Source organism: Ammodytes marinus (assembly GCF_949987685.1).
Source record: "Ammodytes marinus genome assembly, chromosome: 5".
Classification (NCBI taxonomy): Eukaryota; Metazoa; Chordata; class Actinopteri; order Uranoscopiformes; family Ammodytidae; genus Ammodytes; species Ammodytes marinus.
This window is the reverse complement of record NC_137234.1, coordinates 3011493-3028225: the sequence shown is the minus strand read 5'-3', so window position 1 is coordinate 3028225 and position 16733 is coordinate 3011493. Positions and strand designations below refer to the sequence as shown.

The window sequence follows — 16733 nt, the reverse complement described above, 5'->3', positions numbered from 1 at the left end:
AGCCCCAGCTCCCTGGGACCAGTTTCTCCTTGTCAGCCAGATGGCCAACGTTGCAGTACCACACAAAAGGTTGATCAATGTTTGAACTGCCTTTTTCCTGTCCAAAAATAATTAAACCCAATGAAAACTACTCCCCAAGACCCTCTAAAACAGTCTAATAAAGCATACAAATAATTAAAAAAAAAGAATGAAACATATTTTTTTTCCTCTGAAGTGATGTTCACCTGTGTGTGTGTGTGTGTGTGTGTGTGTGTGTGTGTGTGTGTGTGTGTGTGTGTGTGTGTGTGTGTGTGTGTGACTGACTGACTGACTGACTGACTGAGTTTTTGTTTTTAAAAGTCCCTTTAATTCCACATCTGCATAGTGCCTTTAAACACCACCACCACCACTTAAAAACAATCAAATAAAACGAAAATGATAACAAACCACAAAAAACGACAGCACCTGTCAGGCAGTCAACAATTGACAAAATCAGAATCAATCACTATGCAACATACCTCTGAAATCCGTTTCCCCTGAGCTGTTTGCTAAAGAGAGTACATGTTACTATTCTTGTGTGTTGTCAAAAGTTGTGAGCATATGCTGTATAAACATCCGACCAAATATCTATGAAGCACTGCATATCCTCATTACTCCATGCTTGCCTGTTATTATTTGCAATGCTTGCATGTATTTGTTGTGAAAGAGGATCATCTTCATTATCCAATGATGCATATTGTAGCTGGCTACTGGAGCTTGTTTAGCCCAAAAATATTCCTTCCTGTTTCCCAAAAAACATGTGCAAACTGCTTTGCTTTTCATCAGTCCAGAACGCTATTGTTTATTTATGTACAAGTTCCTCGAGGTCTTCCCAAGGTGTTGTCTGTGATGTTTCTCAAATAATGTCTGATTCATGCAACAGGCTTTTGTGAATCTGACTTCTACTCAGTTATTGACAGGAGAGATGATTAGCGGGGCAGAGTTTTTACCACCAGCATTGAGAAAAGGACTGAAGAGTGGGTAGAGTTTCTCAGTGAAGGACCAGCCGGTAAAGGAGTAGATAAGAGCTGCAGCATCCACGTCGTAAAAGGAGACCAGGGGCCTCATTTATCAAACTTTGCGTAGGATTTGCGTTAGAAGGTTGCTTTCGTAGGATTTAGGGCAGTGCGTGCGAAAGATATTTTCCGATTTATGAAGCAGTGCGCACTCACGTCCTACGCCTATTTCCCTTTATAAATCACAATCAACTCTAAATGTGGCGCAGCCTTTGCGGGCTTCACGTACCGCCCATATTTACCCATACATAGTCATCGACACGCCCGAATGAATATCATTTACTGAGTGCATGAAGGCGGTAGTGGCAATCGCCGACTGAAAGGGAAATGGAAAAATAAACTCCACACGGTGTGGATCACTGCGGTCACCCCGAAGTAGCCGTTGGAGAAGTGGCGAACAGGGAAAATATAGTTTGGTGGCAGTGTGAGCGTAAAGCCCAGTTCAGACCAAAGATTCGCCTTGCAACTGCTTGCAACTGCAACTCCTTGCGACGAGACCGCCGAAACGTTCTAAAACTGGACCTTGCGATTTGACATGTTAAATCTTCTGCGACGCCTTGCAACGGCTTGCAACGCGCTGCGACGAGCAGTTCACACTGCTGCGATTTATCCCCTGCGACGTTCTAAAACCGTCTCGTCGCAAGCAGTTGCAAGGTGAATCTTTGGTCTGAACTGGGCTTAAAGGCGATAGAGTGCAGCCTGTGGCGATCTCTGTGAACGCTGTGGCCGAAATAAAAAGAAGTGATCCGACATAAAAATGGACGCAAACAAGTGCATATCCTCACTCACACAACAGTGTTTGTGCCACGAGCGGGGGGCACTGAGACCCCCCATGAGATACAGATTCGGAGAATTCATCCAGGGGCAGTGACGGGCGGCGGAGGGTTAATAATAAACTTCACAGTCCCTTTCAAAACACAATTGCGACGTGCTTAAACACAAAGAAAAACACATAAATAAAACGGACTAAAAGCCGTGAAAAAAATCACAGTAGCCTATGTGATGTACAGTAGGCTTATCATTAGTGTATGAAAAGGTGCACTCCTGTCTGCCTGACTGAGGCATCGAGAACAGCGTCAGTGTAAAAGTAATAGGCTGTATTCCACCTCAATATTATCAGAATTAATTCCACAACATGCAGATAGGTTATTCTTTAATAACTGCAGAGTTTATTCGAACGTTGCTATTTTGTTTTTATTTGCACTCATATGTCTCCGTTTGTAGGCTATTTAAGATCCTAATTCGTTTTGTTTTTGTTGGTATCACTCCATGGAAAAATCGGTCGAGGCATATTAATTGTAAGAATGGCTTTATCCGTTTTGCAAAGGAACTCCCGATGTATGACATGCATGCATGGCTTAATACGATTAATTTTACACAGACACATTCGTTCTCGTACTTCATTCATCTGCCGACTGGAGTCGCCAGTTCTCCTTTCTCCACTTTTTGTCCGTACGCATGGGTTATATTGTGCGTGGAACACCGCACTTCTTCCCGTCAAGTATACTTTTGATAAATCGCAAATGTTGCTTAGTGAGCCACGTACGCACTCTATTGTGCGTACGCACCGTTGATAAATGAGGCCCCAGACCCTCCTCATAATCCACAAACACCCCCACCCTCTGAGGCCGGGACTTCAGAGAGAGACGGGTTGGAGAGTTAGCAAGAGCTGAGTACTCATTGTCATTCCTCAAACATATGGTCCATTGACCATTCTGAGGGCTCGCTGTGATTAATCCCTTCCTGTTGATTGACTCTCTGGCCACTCCTAAATCCCAGCCAGTCTTCCCTTTAACCTGAACCTCGTAATAAAATCTTCCTGAAGAGAAACTCTGCTTTATTAAAACATTAGCAATAGTATCAAATCTCTCTGGATTGTTCGGGAGCTTCTTCCTTACGTTACCACAGTGTACTTGTTTTCCATCAACAGACAAGATGAGATAGGAATTTGCTGTATCAGGATCGAGTGTCACATCCACTGCGAACTGTTGGACCCTCTTCAGCTCAGATTTAAGCAGTTTCTTCATCTGTTCACTGAGTTTCTCCTCCAGCTGATTCAAAGCTCTCCTTACAGATCCTCCATATGAAGGTGGACGGACGCTGACCCCTGTCCAGTCCTTGGTGGGTAGAGCAGCCTTCATGGACTCAAATGTTTGGAGGTGGTCTTCAGACTGTGAGAGCTGTTCCACCTCAGTGCTGCTCTTCTCCAGCTCAGAGATTTCCTGTTCCAGCTCTTTGGTGAAGCCTTCAGTCTGTTTCTCTGTCTCTCTCTGCTTCTCTTTGACGGTGTTGATGAGCTCGGCCTGGCTTCTCTCCACAGACTCCTTCAGAGCGGTGAAGACCTGAACACCAGCTGCTATCTCTCTGTCTGCACCTTCATTACTGAGATCCACTGAGCGTCTCAACTCCCGGATCTTCATTTGTCTTGTTTGGATCATTTGCAGGATTTTAGCCTCGGTTTTTCTCAGCTCAACCATCTTCTCTACATATTCTTCAGTCAGAGGAACAACATCATGTGTCTTGTGGACAAAAACAGCATAGAGCATGCAGACACATATCGGACACACCAGGCAAAACATCAGGGCGTTTAGTTTGGTTCCTGAGAATACATAGAATGGAACTTTTGCTGTCGTCTGTTTAGCTGACTGTCTGAACTGATTGGCCATCTCAGAGATGCAGGTATTGACCAGCAACTCAGGCATTATGGAGAAAACCTTATTGCAGTTGGGACAGTCACATGGGACCTTACTATTCCAGTGTTCCCTGATGCAGGTTTTACAGAAGTTGTGTCCACATGGGATGGTGACTGGATCAGTGAACACATCCAGACAGATGGAGCACAGGAACTGAGATTCTGTCAGCAGACAGCTGGCAGCAGACATGGCTACAATCTGAGGACAAAAAGTGTGAATTTTTTTTAAATTATCTATTGATCATTTTTTCAGTTAGTCAAACTAGATTAATGGAATATTAGGAGAGATATCCTAAATCGACACTCTAACATCAAACAATGTAAGAGAATGTAATGAGAAAATTATATTATTATAGACAAAATTATTGATTAGTTTGTAATATCAGAAAGTCATTTAGAATGATTAATGGAGTATTTCACCACTGGAAAGATGAAGGTTTAATGAAATTGGGTTACCTATATAGTAGAAATGTCCAATAATGTTTAAAATCGGCACCTTCTGGCCCAAGAAAAGGCAGAAAGGGTCATTTTTGCTCGAACGGTAGAAATCCTACAACTACCACAATGCAATGCACTCGCTGCCTTCCAAGGCCACACCCACTACTTCACAGCCAGAAACTTTAGTTAGAGTGTTAGTTGGTGAAAAGAATCTAATTCCCGGGCTAATATACAGGCCATGGTGATACTTTGACTTAATTCATACACTTTATATGCTATTCTACAATGTGTTCTTTTTCCCAGGATTTGATGTCACTGGAATACTTTTCACATTAGAGAAATCAGGACAGCTGTGCCCAGGGAAGACCGATCACATGAATGCAGCTCTAACTACAGGTGAGAACACTCTCAAGACGCATTGAGATCGGATCACAAAAACCACATTCGGAGGTGGTTTACGTCGCTTGTGTCCGATGTGTTCGCATTCATTTGGTAGTGGAAACACAAATGTGGTTTGTGTCCACATTAGGGACCTCCTACTCAACTGCTGCCCCCTGCCTGGGCGGAAATACGTTGAAAATGCATCACTGGCGTTCATGCAGCTTTTATAGAAGCCTCATGAACGAGTTGCAAATGACAAGCTTACTCCTCTGTTTTCATTTCACTGCGTAAATCTGAAAACACGGAAATCGCTGCTATTGACTGGAGAGCTGCAAGGCAACGACTTCCTGTTCTTATCTGCTTAAGAATAAAAGTCAACTCGCGTTGGGGTAGTAACAGGCTTTTAATGTGAAGGCGCACAGGAAATATTCTGTTCGCATACAGTATCTTAACTTCATATAGAGACAGTGCATGAAATAGGCCACGCCCATCGTGGGGGAAAACATTGAACAGCGCTCCATCCACTTTGTATTGAAGGAGACCTGTCTTCTGCAAACAAACTTAATTAAAATGTAATCAAACATCCATTTAAGAAAAAAACGTTACTTTCTTGAAAGCCACGACTCTTGTTTGTCTATATGAGCTGTTTTTGCGAAAAATAATTGAGTAGTTTTCAATATTGAGGTGTTTTTGTCCGGTCGGACCGGGTCGGACCCATCGTGGGGGAAACCGTTCCATTCACTTTGTATTGAAGGAGACCTGTCTTCTGCAAACAAACTTAATTAAAACGCAATTGAACATCCATTTAACAAAAAAAACTTTACTTTCTTTAAAGCCACGACTCTTGTCTGTCCATACGAGCTGTTTTTGTGAAAAATTATTGAGTAATTTTCAATATTGAGGTGTTTTTTCCCGTCCGTGAGGGTTAGCCTATGGTTAGCCTACAGCAGAAGGCTAACATTAGCCTAGCATTCAGCATACATTAGTTAAGAGTTTTGTCTCGATATTGAAAATTACTCAATACTTTTTCACCAAAACAGCTCGTATAGACAGACAAGAGTCGTGGCTTTAAAAAAAGTAACGTGTATTTGTGAAAGGCATGTCGTATTACGTTTTTATTAAGTTTGTTTGCCGAATACGGGTGTCATTCAATATAAAGTGAATGGAGCGCTGTGTATTGTTTTCCCCCACGATGGGCGTGGCCTCCGATTATGACGCGTTCCGCACTGTCTCTATAGAAAGCCGCCCGTGTAGCCTACTGGTGTTGTTGACAAGAGTGTAGCAGACGTTAGAAAAGCCGCCCGGCAAACACACATCTTTCACCAGCCAAAGAGGCGTAATAACTTACTCGCCTAAGAGTTTTTACTTTTATATACTATCTATGATATTTCCCGCATTTGGCGAGAGCCCTCTAAGCAGTGTTGTGCATCGCTCCTCCTTGTCTAAATGAGACAGTAGCATATCTCGTCAACTGGTAATTATCTTCGCATGTAATGCATTTTAATAGCAAATGCGATTAAAACTGTGGCACTGTACAGCCCTGTATGTTTACTTGTTTGAACCCCACCGGTTAAAAACACCAATGCAAACGGAAATGATGAACGTGTTGATTTAACCCTCTGAGGTCGCCTCACGCGGCCCCGCGTGAATGCGTGCGTGCGCGCATATTTTTATTAATATCTCTGTGAATAAACGGCTGAGAAATTAAATAAAAACATCGTCTGAAACTAGACATTCTCCTGTTTCCGGGGTATGTTCTCGCGATACTCTCCGTCCACTACAGGCTTAGAAAACAACGCGAGAAGTGAGCCTCCTTCTCCAGCACATTGTGCGTCACTCGATGTGCTATTGGTTGGACCTGCTTGTCTCGTTGCGCAATTGGTTGGATGTGCTTGTCTATCAATGTTTCTGAAACGAAACCCACCTATCAGCACTAAGTAAAACACTAAGGACATACCTTATTACCGTAGTACCTGGGTTTTTTTTGCTGAAGGGAACAGGAATCTTTCAGTGGAAACAATGGCGACAAGAAAGTTGTAAACAGACGCTGCTGTTGCAGAGATTTGCAGAAGTAGCCAGCCATGAAGAAGATGGCCATTCTGACATCGAAGGATTTGATTCAGGCGACGAATGTGGTTATAAAGATCACATCGACCCGTTTGAAGACAGGTAAGAGAATTTACAAAATCTCTTGTAATCTGAAACTTGCGTTTACTGTGCGCAATAGTCAGTTGTCGCGTAATGGTTCTTATTTCCAAGGCATGACTTCTAGCACAACATTGCGACGTTTCAGAGAGTTTCTTAGCCTACACTTATCTAATAATAAACAAATAAATAAAACACGATAATGTGGCATGTCAAATATAGTTTTTTATTCAGTGTAGAAGTCTTTCCCTTGTGTCATAGTAAAATAATCTAGTTTGGAAACAGTTTTGCATCAACTATTGTTTGCACACAATTTGTGAAATTTGAGAGAGTGTAAACATTTCTATTAGTATTATAATGTAACAAGGGTAACTTGTTGTTGCTTTGTACAATGAAGATAAAAATAAAGGACAGTTGGAAATCAGTTGTCTCTCCTCCCCTTACATACACATCTAAGATGCTAAGAACAGTGTGTCCCTACCCCCACACATTAGAAGGTGCTAACTGTGTTGGGGAGGGAAGAAGGTAAACAGCAGTTGGGGTTTTCAGTTATAAAGAAGAAAACTCAGTCTTTCTTGTCCTTTTTTTTACAGACAGGACTAAGAGTTGCCTGAGCCCAGCCCAGCACCTTCCACTCATGCAGCATCAGCACCACCTGTGTCAACACCTTCTTCCCTGCCCAGCACAAGGTCCATGTCCAAAAGGAGCACAGGTATAAGGCCTCCAGCTACCCCATCACCCGCATCAAATAGGTCCCGTGCCCAAATTCCCCAGGTACCAACCCGAGCGCCACCCACACCTCGAATACCACCAGCACCCACACACCCAGCTGCAATGTTGCCCTCTGCCTGCAAGTGGACAGGAACTGTTTTGCAAAGTGGCATGGCATTGACATTTAGCTTGTAAATAGTGTATACTGTACATAGTGTGTAAATAGATTGTAATTATTGTTTTTCCTGCGTGTTGTTATATATAGTAAACTGTTTGTTTGAATTTTTTTTTGTGATGCTCCCTTTTTTATTAGTATACATCCCATGAGTCTTTATATGTGGTACAAAGTCTTCATTCAGTCTAAATTCCTCATGCTTTGTGAAAGTAGAGTTAGAGGCAACATTTCTACCAAAAAGCGTTTGGACCAAAATTCATATTAGTCATGTTTTGTGCACTTCCCTACTGTTTTTTGGAAAATTTCCACTGCATTTGTTAAGCTAAGACTTGGGAGAAGCAATTTCAAGAGCCAAAACAACCCCTCAGGATGACTAAAGGTTATTATTTCACACAAATCTCCAGGTTTTTCAAAAATCGCAATGCATTTTTCAGCATTCAAGCCAATTATTTATTTACACAATGGTCTAGGACATAAATAGACCTCATAAAACTAATGGCTAATGGGTTCTGAACATTTCCATATAAAACACTTTGGTATTATTTATCTTCTTGCACATTTAAAATAGGTATTTATAGAAGTATGTAAAATCCGAGAAAATACCCTTAGACCTCAGAGGGTTAAATACAGCGCGGGTAAATGGAATCCGATCACAAGTGGACAGAGAAGTCACATTTGAAAATATAAGTGGGAACATACGGACTGAGAGCTGTCCACTTGTAACCAGATTCAAAAAGTCAGATGTTAATGCCAGGTGGAAACAGGGTCTGAGGGAAGACAAACCTCCTTCATTGTACTATACTACCGATTTCGTCATGATACAAAGCTGGCTACTTAAAGGTGAAGTATTCCTTTAAGTTTTGTAGTTTTTTTCATTTAAGCAGAAATCTTTTTTGACATGAATAGATCAGTTTGTGTTAATGTCTGCAGAAACACAGTAAATATTTTAAGCTGTACTTACCCGTCTTTGGCAGAGACTGACGCCTGGCCTGATTTTTCCTGTTTCTTACTTTTCCAGAGAGACGTGTCTAGTCCTTAGTTCTGCTGTCGCTACGACTAAAGTTTAGTTTCAGTTGAGGAAGGTGACGTCAATACATGTTGTGGTTTTCGTCAGCTGCTCCACCTCTCTTTGCTCTGCAGGTGAGTAATTGTTGCATTTCAGGTTTGACTTGATTCCTGACGCACTTTGGTACAAGGTGTGTTTAGATTTTTAGATTAGATTAGATTCAACTCTATTGTCATTGCACAAGTAAGAACAACCAGTACAATGAAATGCAGTTTAGCATCTAACCAGCAGTGCAATTATTAAAAAGGTGCTATTCCTTATAGCAACGCTATATACAAAATAATACATAAGACACAGAATGCAGTTGATTGTCATATTAAAAGTATAAGCCCATTATTAAAGTGTTTATAGTTCTGGGGAATTCATAGGATGCAGTATGATAATATAAAGTGCACTGTGTAAGTGCATGAGTAAAGTGCATAGTGGTTAGAGGTAGTCAGACAGTCCATAGTCCATGTTCAAAAGAAGAAGAGAGGGAGGCGGGGCAGGGGCTAGTGTTGGAGGTGTTGAACAGTGTTATGGTTCCCTCAGTCTTCCCTTGGCCCAGCTGTCCTATTGATCCTAACCCTACATTTTGACTAGTGTGATGTCACACTAGTAAAATGTAGGGTTACACAGTGAGACCATAAAACACTCTTTATGTGTTTTCTCAGGCTAGGATGAACGGTTGGAATAAATGGTTAATTATGCTCAAGTAATGTTACAAAAATGACATTTGTTAACAGTTAATTAATGTGTATTATTATATTAATCAACTCTTGGTTCATGATTAATTAATGTATTAATTAAGGTTACTATAGGATATTTATAAACATTAAAAAATGTAGTAATTAATACCTTAGTTAACATGAGCACCATTAGTAAATGCTAACTAGACATATTAGTTAACAATTAACTAAAGGTTAGTTAACCCTCATTAAGCATTAACTAGTCTGACTAGGCAAGTCTCCAGGAAATGAATGTAACTCTATGTAATGTCCTCGGAAGTGATGTTCACCTGTGTGTGTGAGTGATTGAGTGAGTGAGTCAGTCAGTCAGTGAGTTTTTGTTTTTAATAGTCCCTTTTATTCCACTTCTGCAGAGTACATGTATATATCACCACCACCACTATAAAACAATCAAATAAAACAAAAATTAAAACAAACCACAAAAATTGACAGCACCTGTCGGGCAGTCAACAATGGACAACATCAGAATCATATCCCCATCTGCACCCACGGATTATAGCCCCCCACCCCCCACCCTTCACACACACACACACACACACACAGTCCATATTTGGCTTAAGGCTTCCACCTTGTCCATCGTGTGTTAGTATGTACACACTAAGAAATCCATGTACCTAAAAGGGTACAAATGCTTTGTCCCCCCAGTGATACCTAAGCAGGGTACACCTGAAACATTGGTACATATTTGTACCTTCATGTCTGTACCCTTTAAGAACATTTCTGTACCCCTAGTGACAAACATTTACTCATTGGAAAGATATAGTAAACATTTGAATTCTGCAAGTTTGCTGCATTTCGTATGAAGTAAAGCAGTAATTTCCTCACTGTCTCACAACCGAGATCTAACTGGGAAATGTATGGCTTATCTCAATCAGTCTCATAAATGCATTAACTATTCATTTGGAAGTCCGATTTACAATTAAATTAATAACCATAACCAAATCACCATATTAAGAGCTAGTAGGTCAAGGGAGTTCTAAATGGAAGTTCTAAAGGAAGAGGATGGCAATGTTAATTTGAATGCAATATTAAAGAAACCCTATTAGAGCACACGTATTTGATTTACAGAGAGTAATCAAAAAAACATCAAAAACTAAACTAACAAACTGATGACACAAGACACCATCCAAATCAGTGAATATACATTTCAGGTAAAATAATCTTAACATTAGCCATATGCTCTGCTCAACCTGATTATCTGCGAAGTGGTCCATACAATACCAGATGTGTGTATACAGCGTGTGTTGCGGTTTTAGTTCTTTGGCATGAAAAGGGTCGGTCGTGATTGCAGTTTTGGGTGAGCTGGTCCTATCTGGATCTGGTCCTGTTGTCTCTGAGGTTAGGTAGTTCTTCTACCCTTGAAGCTCAGCTGTGTAGCCAACTTGCTTCATGGTTCCTTAGGTTCCTTTGCATAGAAGTTAAGACACAAGTGCATTTGTAGCCTACAAGATGCACATTGGATGTTGCCGGGTGAAGGAAAGATGCTTAGGAGAGTTTGGTGAAGTGGGTTCTGAGCTGGATGCTCCAGGAGAACATGGCTGACAGGCGAAGCCAGGCAGGATGGGAGCAGTGTGCTTTCACTCCGTTGAGTTGTTCGAGACGGGACCAAGACAACCGCCCGTTGGAGTTTGGTGGTTAGAGAGGCAGGGATCAAGAAGGCACATAGCTTATTTAGAAGAGCACAGAATGAGACTTTTGACCAATGGCAGCAGAGATGGCGGGAGAGTTTGGTCGTCACCCAACTGGGTTGAGTGGTGTGAATTCATAGACATAGCCTGAAGCGGCCTTTGTCCTCCAGGCAGAAGAATGTTTGGGGGTGGACAGACATTTGGTCTTTGAGTTGGATTACAGGTAAGATCACTTTAAAATAAAAGTCTCAACACATATATAATAAACATTAACTACATTAGTCCAGGGGCCTGTTTCAGGTAGCTGGTTTTGAGGCAACCCGGAGTTTGTTCGCTCTGAGTTAGTGGAAACTCTGGGTTTTCCGTTTCAGGTAGCAGGTTCAGCGAAACCGAGTCAGACCCTGTTTCCACCTGGCATTAACATCTGACTTTTTGAATCTGGTTACAAGTGGACAGCTCTCAGTCCGTGTGTTCCCACTTGTATTTTCAAATGTGACTTCTGTGTCTACTTGTGATCGGATTCCATTTACCCGCGCTGTATTTAAATGAACACGTTCATCATTTCCGTTTGCATTGGTGTTTTTAACCGGTGGGGTTCAGCGCAACCGGGAGTCAGTTAACTGCAACATAAGCCGTGGGTCTAACCTGCTGGATAGGTGATTTGACCTACTCTGAGTTTGATTTCACTTTACGCTGCAGCTCCAACTTAAGAAAGAGTGTCACTGTCACAACGCGACCCTGTACAGTTTGAAGCAAAATCACTCCATAGAAATCTCCATCGGTATGTTTTTATCATTTGAACATGCTCTACATTCAGATTAATAAACCTATTGTATTGTATGTATCTCATTATTAATTTTTTTATCAACAGGAGTTTTTTAACGTCTGTGCCACTGAACATATTTATGTCAGGTTGAAATGTAATTCTGCAGCTGCACGCGATCGTTACTGTTCACTTGCGCGATCACAAAGTCACAGACAAGCCTCGTTAAATAGCCTAATATGAATATAGAAATTATATAATAATTTAAACTGTGATCACTTGAGGACAAGGGATCTGGTAATAAATCAATCAGGCTCTACAATGGAACCTGTCACCTAATGTGTCTGACGTTAATGTCTTTCACTCCCCATTTAAAAGAAGCGACAGTCTGTTTACTGCACAGTATAGGCTATTAGCCTATAGCTTGCCTACATAATACAGCAAATATAAAACACTGTCAGCAATGCTGTGCAGCGCCAGCCTAATACTTTTGCTGCTGCTGATATGCGTAACTTAATTATTAAAATAGACTATTGCTTCTCATACGGAAGCAATGATGCTCTTGACAAAATAAAATTGCACCGTTTTTTTCTGAATTTCCGAGGTAATTAGATCAGAGTTATGAGACAATATCCCTGTTAATTCTTCTCCATACCATAAGCTCATTCGTTAATATTTATAACTCTAGTGGGAGGAGCGGAGAAGTTTTCTTTTCTTTTTTGAGAAGTGGAGAAGTGGAAGGATCAAGCATTTGTTTCTTCTGTTTCTATGGTGAATCATGTTATCAGCGGTCAATTGACGATGGCTTTTACGCACACACTCAACCCAGAGTGAACACGCTCAGAGTTGATTGACCCAACGCTGATCCACTGTTCTGAAACCGAAAACCCAGAGTTGCTCATCAACCCTGCGCTTTGAGTTGACCAACTCAGAGGATTAAACTCAGAGTATGTAAAACCAGCTACCTGAAACAGGCCCTAGTATGCCATTGTTTATTTATGTACACGTTCCTGGAGATCTTCCCTTGCACGTCCCTCACTATGCAAGTCAGGAAACGACGGTGTGTTATTATTGGTCGCCTACCAAGGTGTTGTCTGTGATGTTTCTCAAATGATTTCTGATTCATGCAACAGCTTGTTGTGAATCTGACTTCTACTCGATTAGATTAGATAGATTAGATTGACAGGAGAGATGATCAGAGGGGCTGAGTTGTTACCACCATAATTATTACAGGGACTGAAGAATGGGTAGAGTTTCTCAGTGAAGGAGCAGCCGGTAAAGGAGTAGATAAGAGCTGCAGCATCCACGTCATAAAAGGAGACCAGACCCTCCTCATAATCCACAAACACCCCCACCTTCTGAGGAGGAGACTTCAGAGAGAGACGGACTGGAGGGCCAGCAAGAGCTGAGTACTCATTGTCATTCCTCAACCATATGGTCCAGTAACCATACCGAGGGCTCAGTGTGATGTCTCCCTTCCTGTTGATCGACTCTCTGGCCACTCCTAATTCCCACTTAGTCTTCCCTTTAACTTGGACCTCATAGTAAAATCTTCCTGAAGAGAAACTCTGTTTTGATAACACATTAACACAAGTATCAAATCTCTCTGGATTGTTTGGGAGCTTCTTCTTTACATCGACATGTTTAACTTGTTTTCCATCATCAGACAGGATGAGTTTGGAATGTGCTGTATCAGGGTCGAGTGTCACATCCACTGCGTACTGCTGGACCCTCTTCAGCTCAGCCTCAAGCAGCTTCTTCATCTGTTCACTGAGTTTCTCCTTCAGCTGATTCACAGCTCTCCTTACAGTCCCTCCATATGAAGGTGGACGGACACTGATCCCTGTCCAGTCCTTGGTGGGTGGAGCAGTGTTTATGTGCTGCTCCACCTCAGTGCTTCTCTTCTCCAGCTCAGAGATTTCCTGTTCCAGCTCTTTGATGAAGCCTTTAGCCTGTTTCTCTGTCTCTCTCTGCTTCTCTTTGACGGTGTGGATGAGCTCGGCCTGGCTTCTCTCCACAGACTCCTTCAGAGCGGTTAAGACCTGGACACCATCTGCTATCTCTCTGTCTGCACCTTCGTTACTGAGCTCCACTGAGCGTCTCATCTCCTGGATCTTCAGTCGTCTCTTCTGGATCATCTGCTGAACTTCAGCCTCAGTCTTCCCCAGCTTGGCCTTCTGTCCTTCATATTCTTTTTTCAATGGAACGACATCATGTGTCTTGTGGTCTGAATGGGTGCAGAGCATGCAGACACATGTCTGGTCAGTCTTACAGAACAGCTCCAGAGGTTTATTATGCTTCCTACACATCCTGCCATCCTGGTTCTGCACAGGGTCGATCAGCTGATGTCTTTTCAGGCCTGGCATCTTCAGATGAGGCTCCAGGTGAGTCTCACAGTAGGAGACCAGACACACCAGGCAGGACTTCAGGGCCTTCAGTTTGGTTCCAGTGCAGACGTCACAGGAAACTTCTCCTGGTTCTGCAGCTTGTTGCTCTGAGCTGCTGCTGCTGGCTTCCTGTTGAGCTGACGCTCTGAACTGAGCAGCCATCTCAGAGATGAAGGTGTTGACCAGCAGCTCAGGTCTTGTGTAGAAAACCTTTTTGCAGTTAGGGCAGCGACGGGAGACATTTCTTTTCCAGTGTTTCCTGATGCAGGCTTTACAGAAGTTGTGTCCACATGGGATGGTGACTGGATCAGTGAACACATCCAGACAGATGGAGCACAGGAACTGATCTTCACTCAGAAGACAGTTGGCAGCAGACATGGCTACAATCTGAGGGGAAAAGGTTACTTAACTGATGCCAGCCTCTGATTCACCGAAACATGGCATTGGACGATCATGGACTATGCTGCCAGTGAAAGAGAGTTTCAGATGTTCAAAAAAGACTTAAGAAGACTGACAGCAATTACTACATAACTTACAAAGTGTGCAACAGCCTATCACACTGTTACACTTCATTTCATACAGCTGAAAATTGTATCCAAAGATCCTTCAACCTTTAGGTATGCAGATAGCATTAAGGGTCTTGCATGGGGGCCCACACTTGACCTGCCAAACACTGAATCTTAACACTTGTCTCCTGTACGAAAGTCAGTGGTGTTACCCACTGAGTCATACAATCTCTATATTGCCTATAAAGTGATAAAATGTGTTCAACACGGTCATATTTTATGACCATGTTATATGCAATAGAAGAAGCTGTCAGATGAAATCAGTAACTGTACAATCCAAAGGGCATCTAGATTAGGCCAGTTAGTGTTAATTATGGCCAGTTTATACCTTTGGTCTTATCTATGGTTGGATTTAGTTGCTACGTTGTCTATGTATGCGGTTAACACTTCATTTCATTAATCTAAAACTTTTATCCAAAGCACCTTCCAACTTTAGGCAGAAAACATTGAGGGTCTTGCCTTGGGGCCCACACTTTACCTGGCAAATGCTGACTAGGAATCATAACACCGGTGTCCTGTATGAAAGCCAGTGAGTCACAGAGTTATACAGCCTCTATATTGCATATTAAACAAAATACATTTGCAAAATATGTTCAACAATGTGACATTTTATGACCGTTTATGCAATCTTTGTACAATCCAAAGGCCATCTAAACTAGGCCAGTTAGCGGTTACAGTTTATACTTTGGGTCTTCTTCATGGTTGGATTTAGCTGCTGCATTATATATGTTTGTGGTTTCACAAACTCAATTGCTAAGATGTTAAACGCTAAAAATTACTGTTTTAACTACACAAAACGCAAGACGTTTTTTAAAATAAGATTAAGCTGAAGTCACTGTGGTTTGGTTTTAGCAGCTGCTCTCGAGTTCTGTCACAATCTTCATATTATTCTATCTAGATGACACATTTCTGTGGCAAAATGTTCTGTATATAAAAGACACATCAAACAGTTATACTACACTTTCAGCAAGTATTTACTGAGTGTCATTGAATGTTGGCTTTGAAAGGCAGTGTACTCACCAGTGTTTGACAGAGATGCTGCTGTTCAGTTGAGAACAACCTGATGGATTCAGTTGAATTTGTCTTCAGAGAGATTCAGATAGACCCGTCCTGAATGCTGTTCTGCTGTCACTCTGACAAATTTTAACTTTTACCTGAGGGAATGTGTCTTTGCAGCTCTCCCCTTTCAGTGTTGCTCCACCTCTCAGTGTTGCTCTGTGACTCAACTTTTATTGCTTTTATTGCCTCCTTATGAACTGACATATATTTGGAACACAAGGAGTTTTATTGTTTTTGTCTCATTTTTGTGCACAGTGGAAGAACACGGGGTCCAAAAGAACAAACAAATATAACATAACAAAAGAGGTAATTGAAGATTTTCAGGACCTGGCCAGTTTTTCCTTGTCTCTTTATCTCGTACAGAGGAAATATAGTATAGCATGGACCAAAGTTGCCTCTACAAATATTTAGTCTCAGTGGATCTTGCATGATTTTTTCTCAGCCTTAAATTTAAGTTTAGTTTAGTTTATTTGTTTATAATATTGAGGACAGTCCCCTTTTATAAACTGTACAGTAAGAGGAGCAGCTTTAGCCTTTTGCAGTTAATAACCAGCTGTAGTCCCAGGCCAGTTGTTAATAGGCAACCTAAAATGCATCTGTTAAAAGTTAAAATACAATAAAGCATAAGGCTTAGGCAAGTAGTGGTTATGGTAATGGCAAGTCTCCAGGAAATGAATGCATCTCTATGTAATGTCCTCAGAAGGGATGTTCATCTGTCTGTTAGTGAGTGATTTTTTTTTAAGAAGTCCCTTTTATTCCACTTCTGCATACTGCATGAAAACATCACCACCACCACCACTTAAAAACATTCATATAAAACTAAAATTAATCAACAATTTACAAAATCAGAATCAACTCCCATCTGCACCCACTGAGCATAGCCCCCCCCTTCTGAAATCCCATTCCCCTGAGCTGTTTGCATTTTGCTAATATTTTGTGTTGTCAAACGTTGTGAGCTTA

The 16733-nt window shown here is 41.6% G+C and overlaps 2 protein-coding genes across 3 annotated transcripts in view; both read right to left on the bottom strand.

The window, feature by feature from the left end:
• Nucleotides 1-16733, bottom strand: part of LOC307250690 (protein NLRC3-like) — a 439475-nt gene that overhangs the window by 77844 nt on the left and 344898 nt on the right. The gene's annotated exons all lie outside the window — the stretch shown is intronic.
• Nucleotides 234-14526, bottom strand: LOC307251001 (E3 ubiquitin-protein ligase TRIM21-like; the record flags this gene model as incomplete). Of its 2 annotated transcripts, XM_080028295.1 has the most annotated exons (3): nt 234-1081; nt 2619-3376; nt 13804-14526. In XM_080028295.1, the coding sequence occupies 3 exons, from the start codon at nt 14524-14526 to the stop codon at nt 925-927; spliced, it is 1638 nt and encodes a 545-aa protein (XP_079884421.1). In that variant the 3' UTR covers nt 234-924. The 2 variants fall into 2 exon arrangements, with proteins under 2 accessions (XP_079884421.1, XP_079884422.1); XM_080028296.1 differs by lacking the exons at nt 234-1081; nt 13804-14526 and adding an exon at nt 8538-8667 and having other exon boundaries at nt 1923-3925.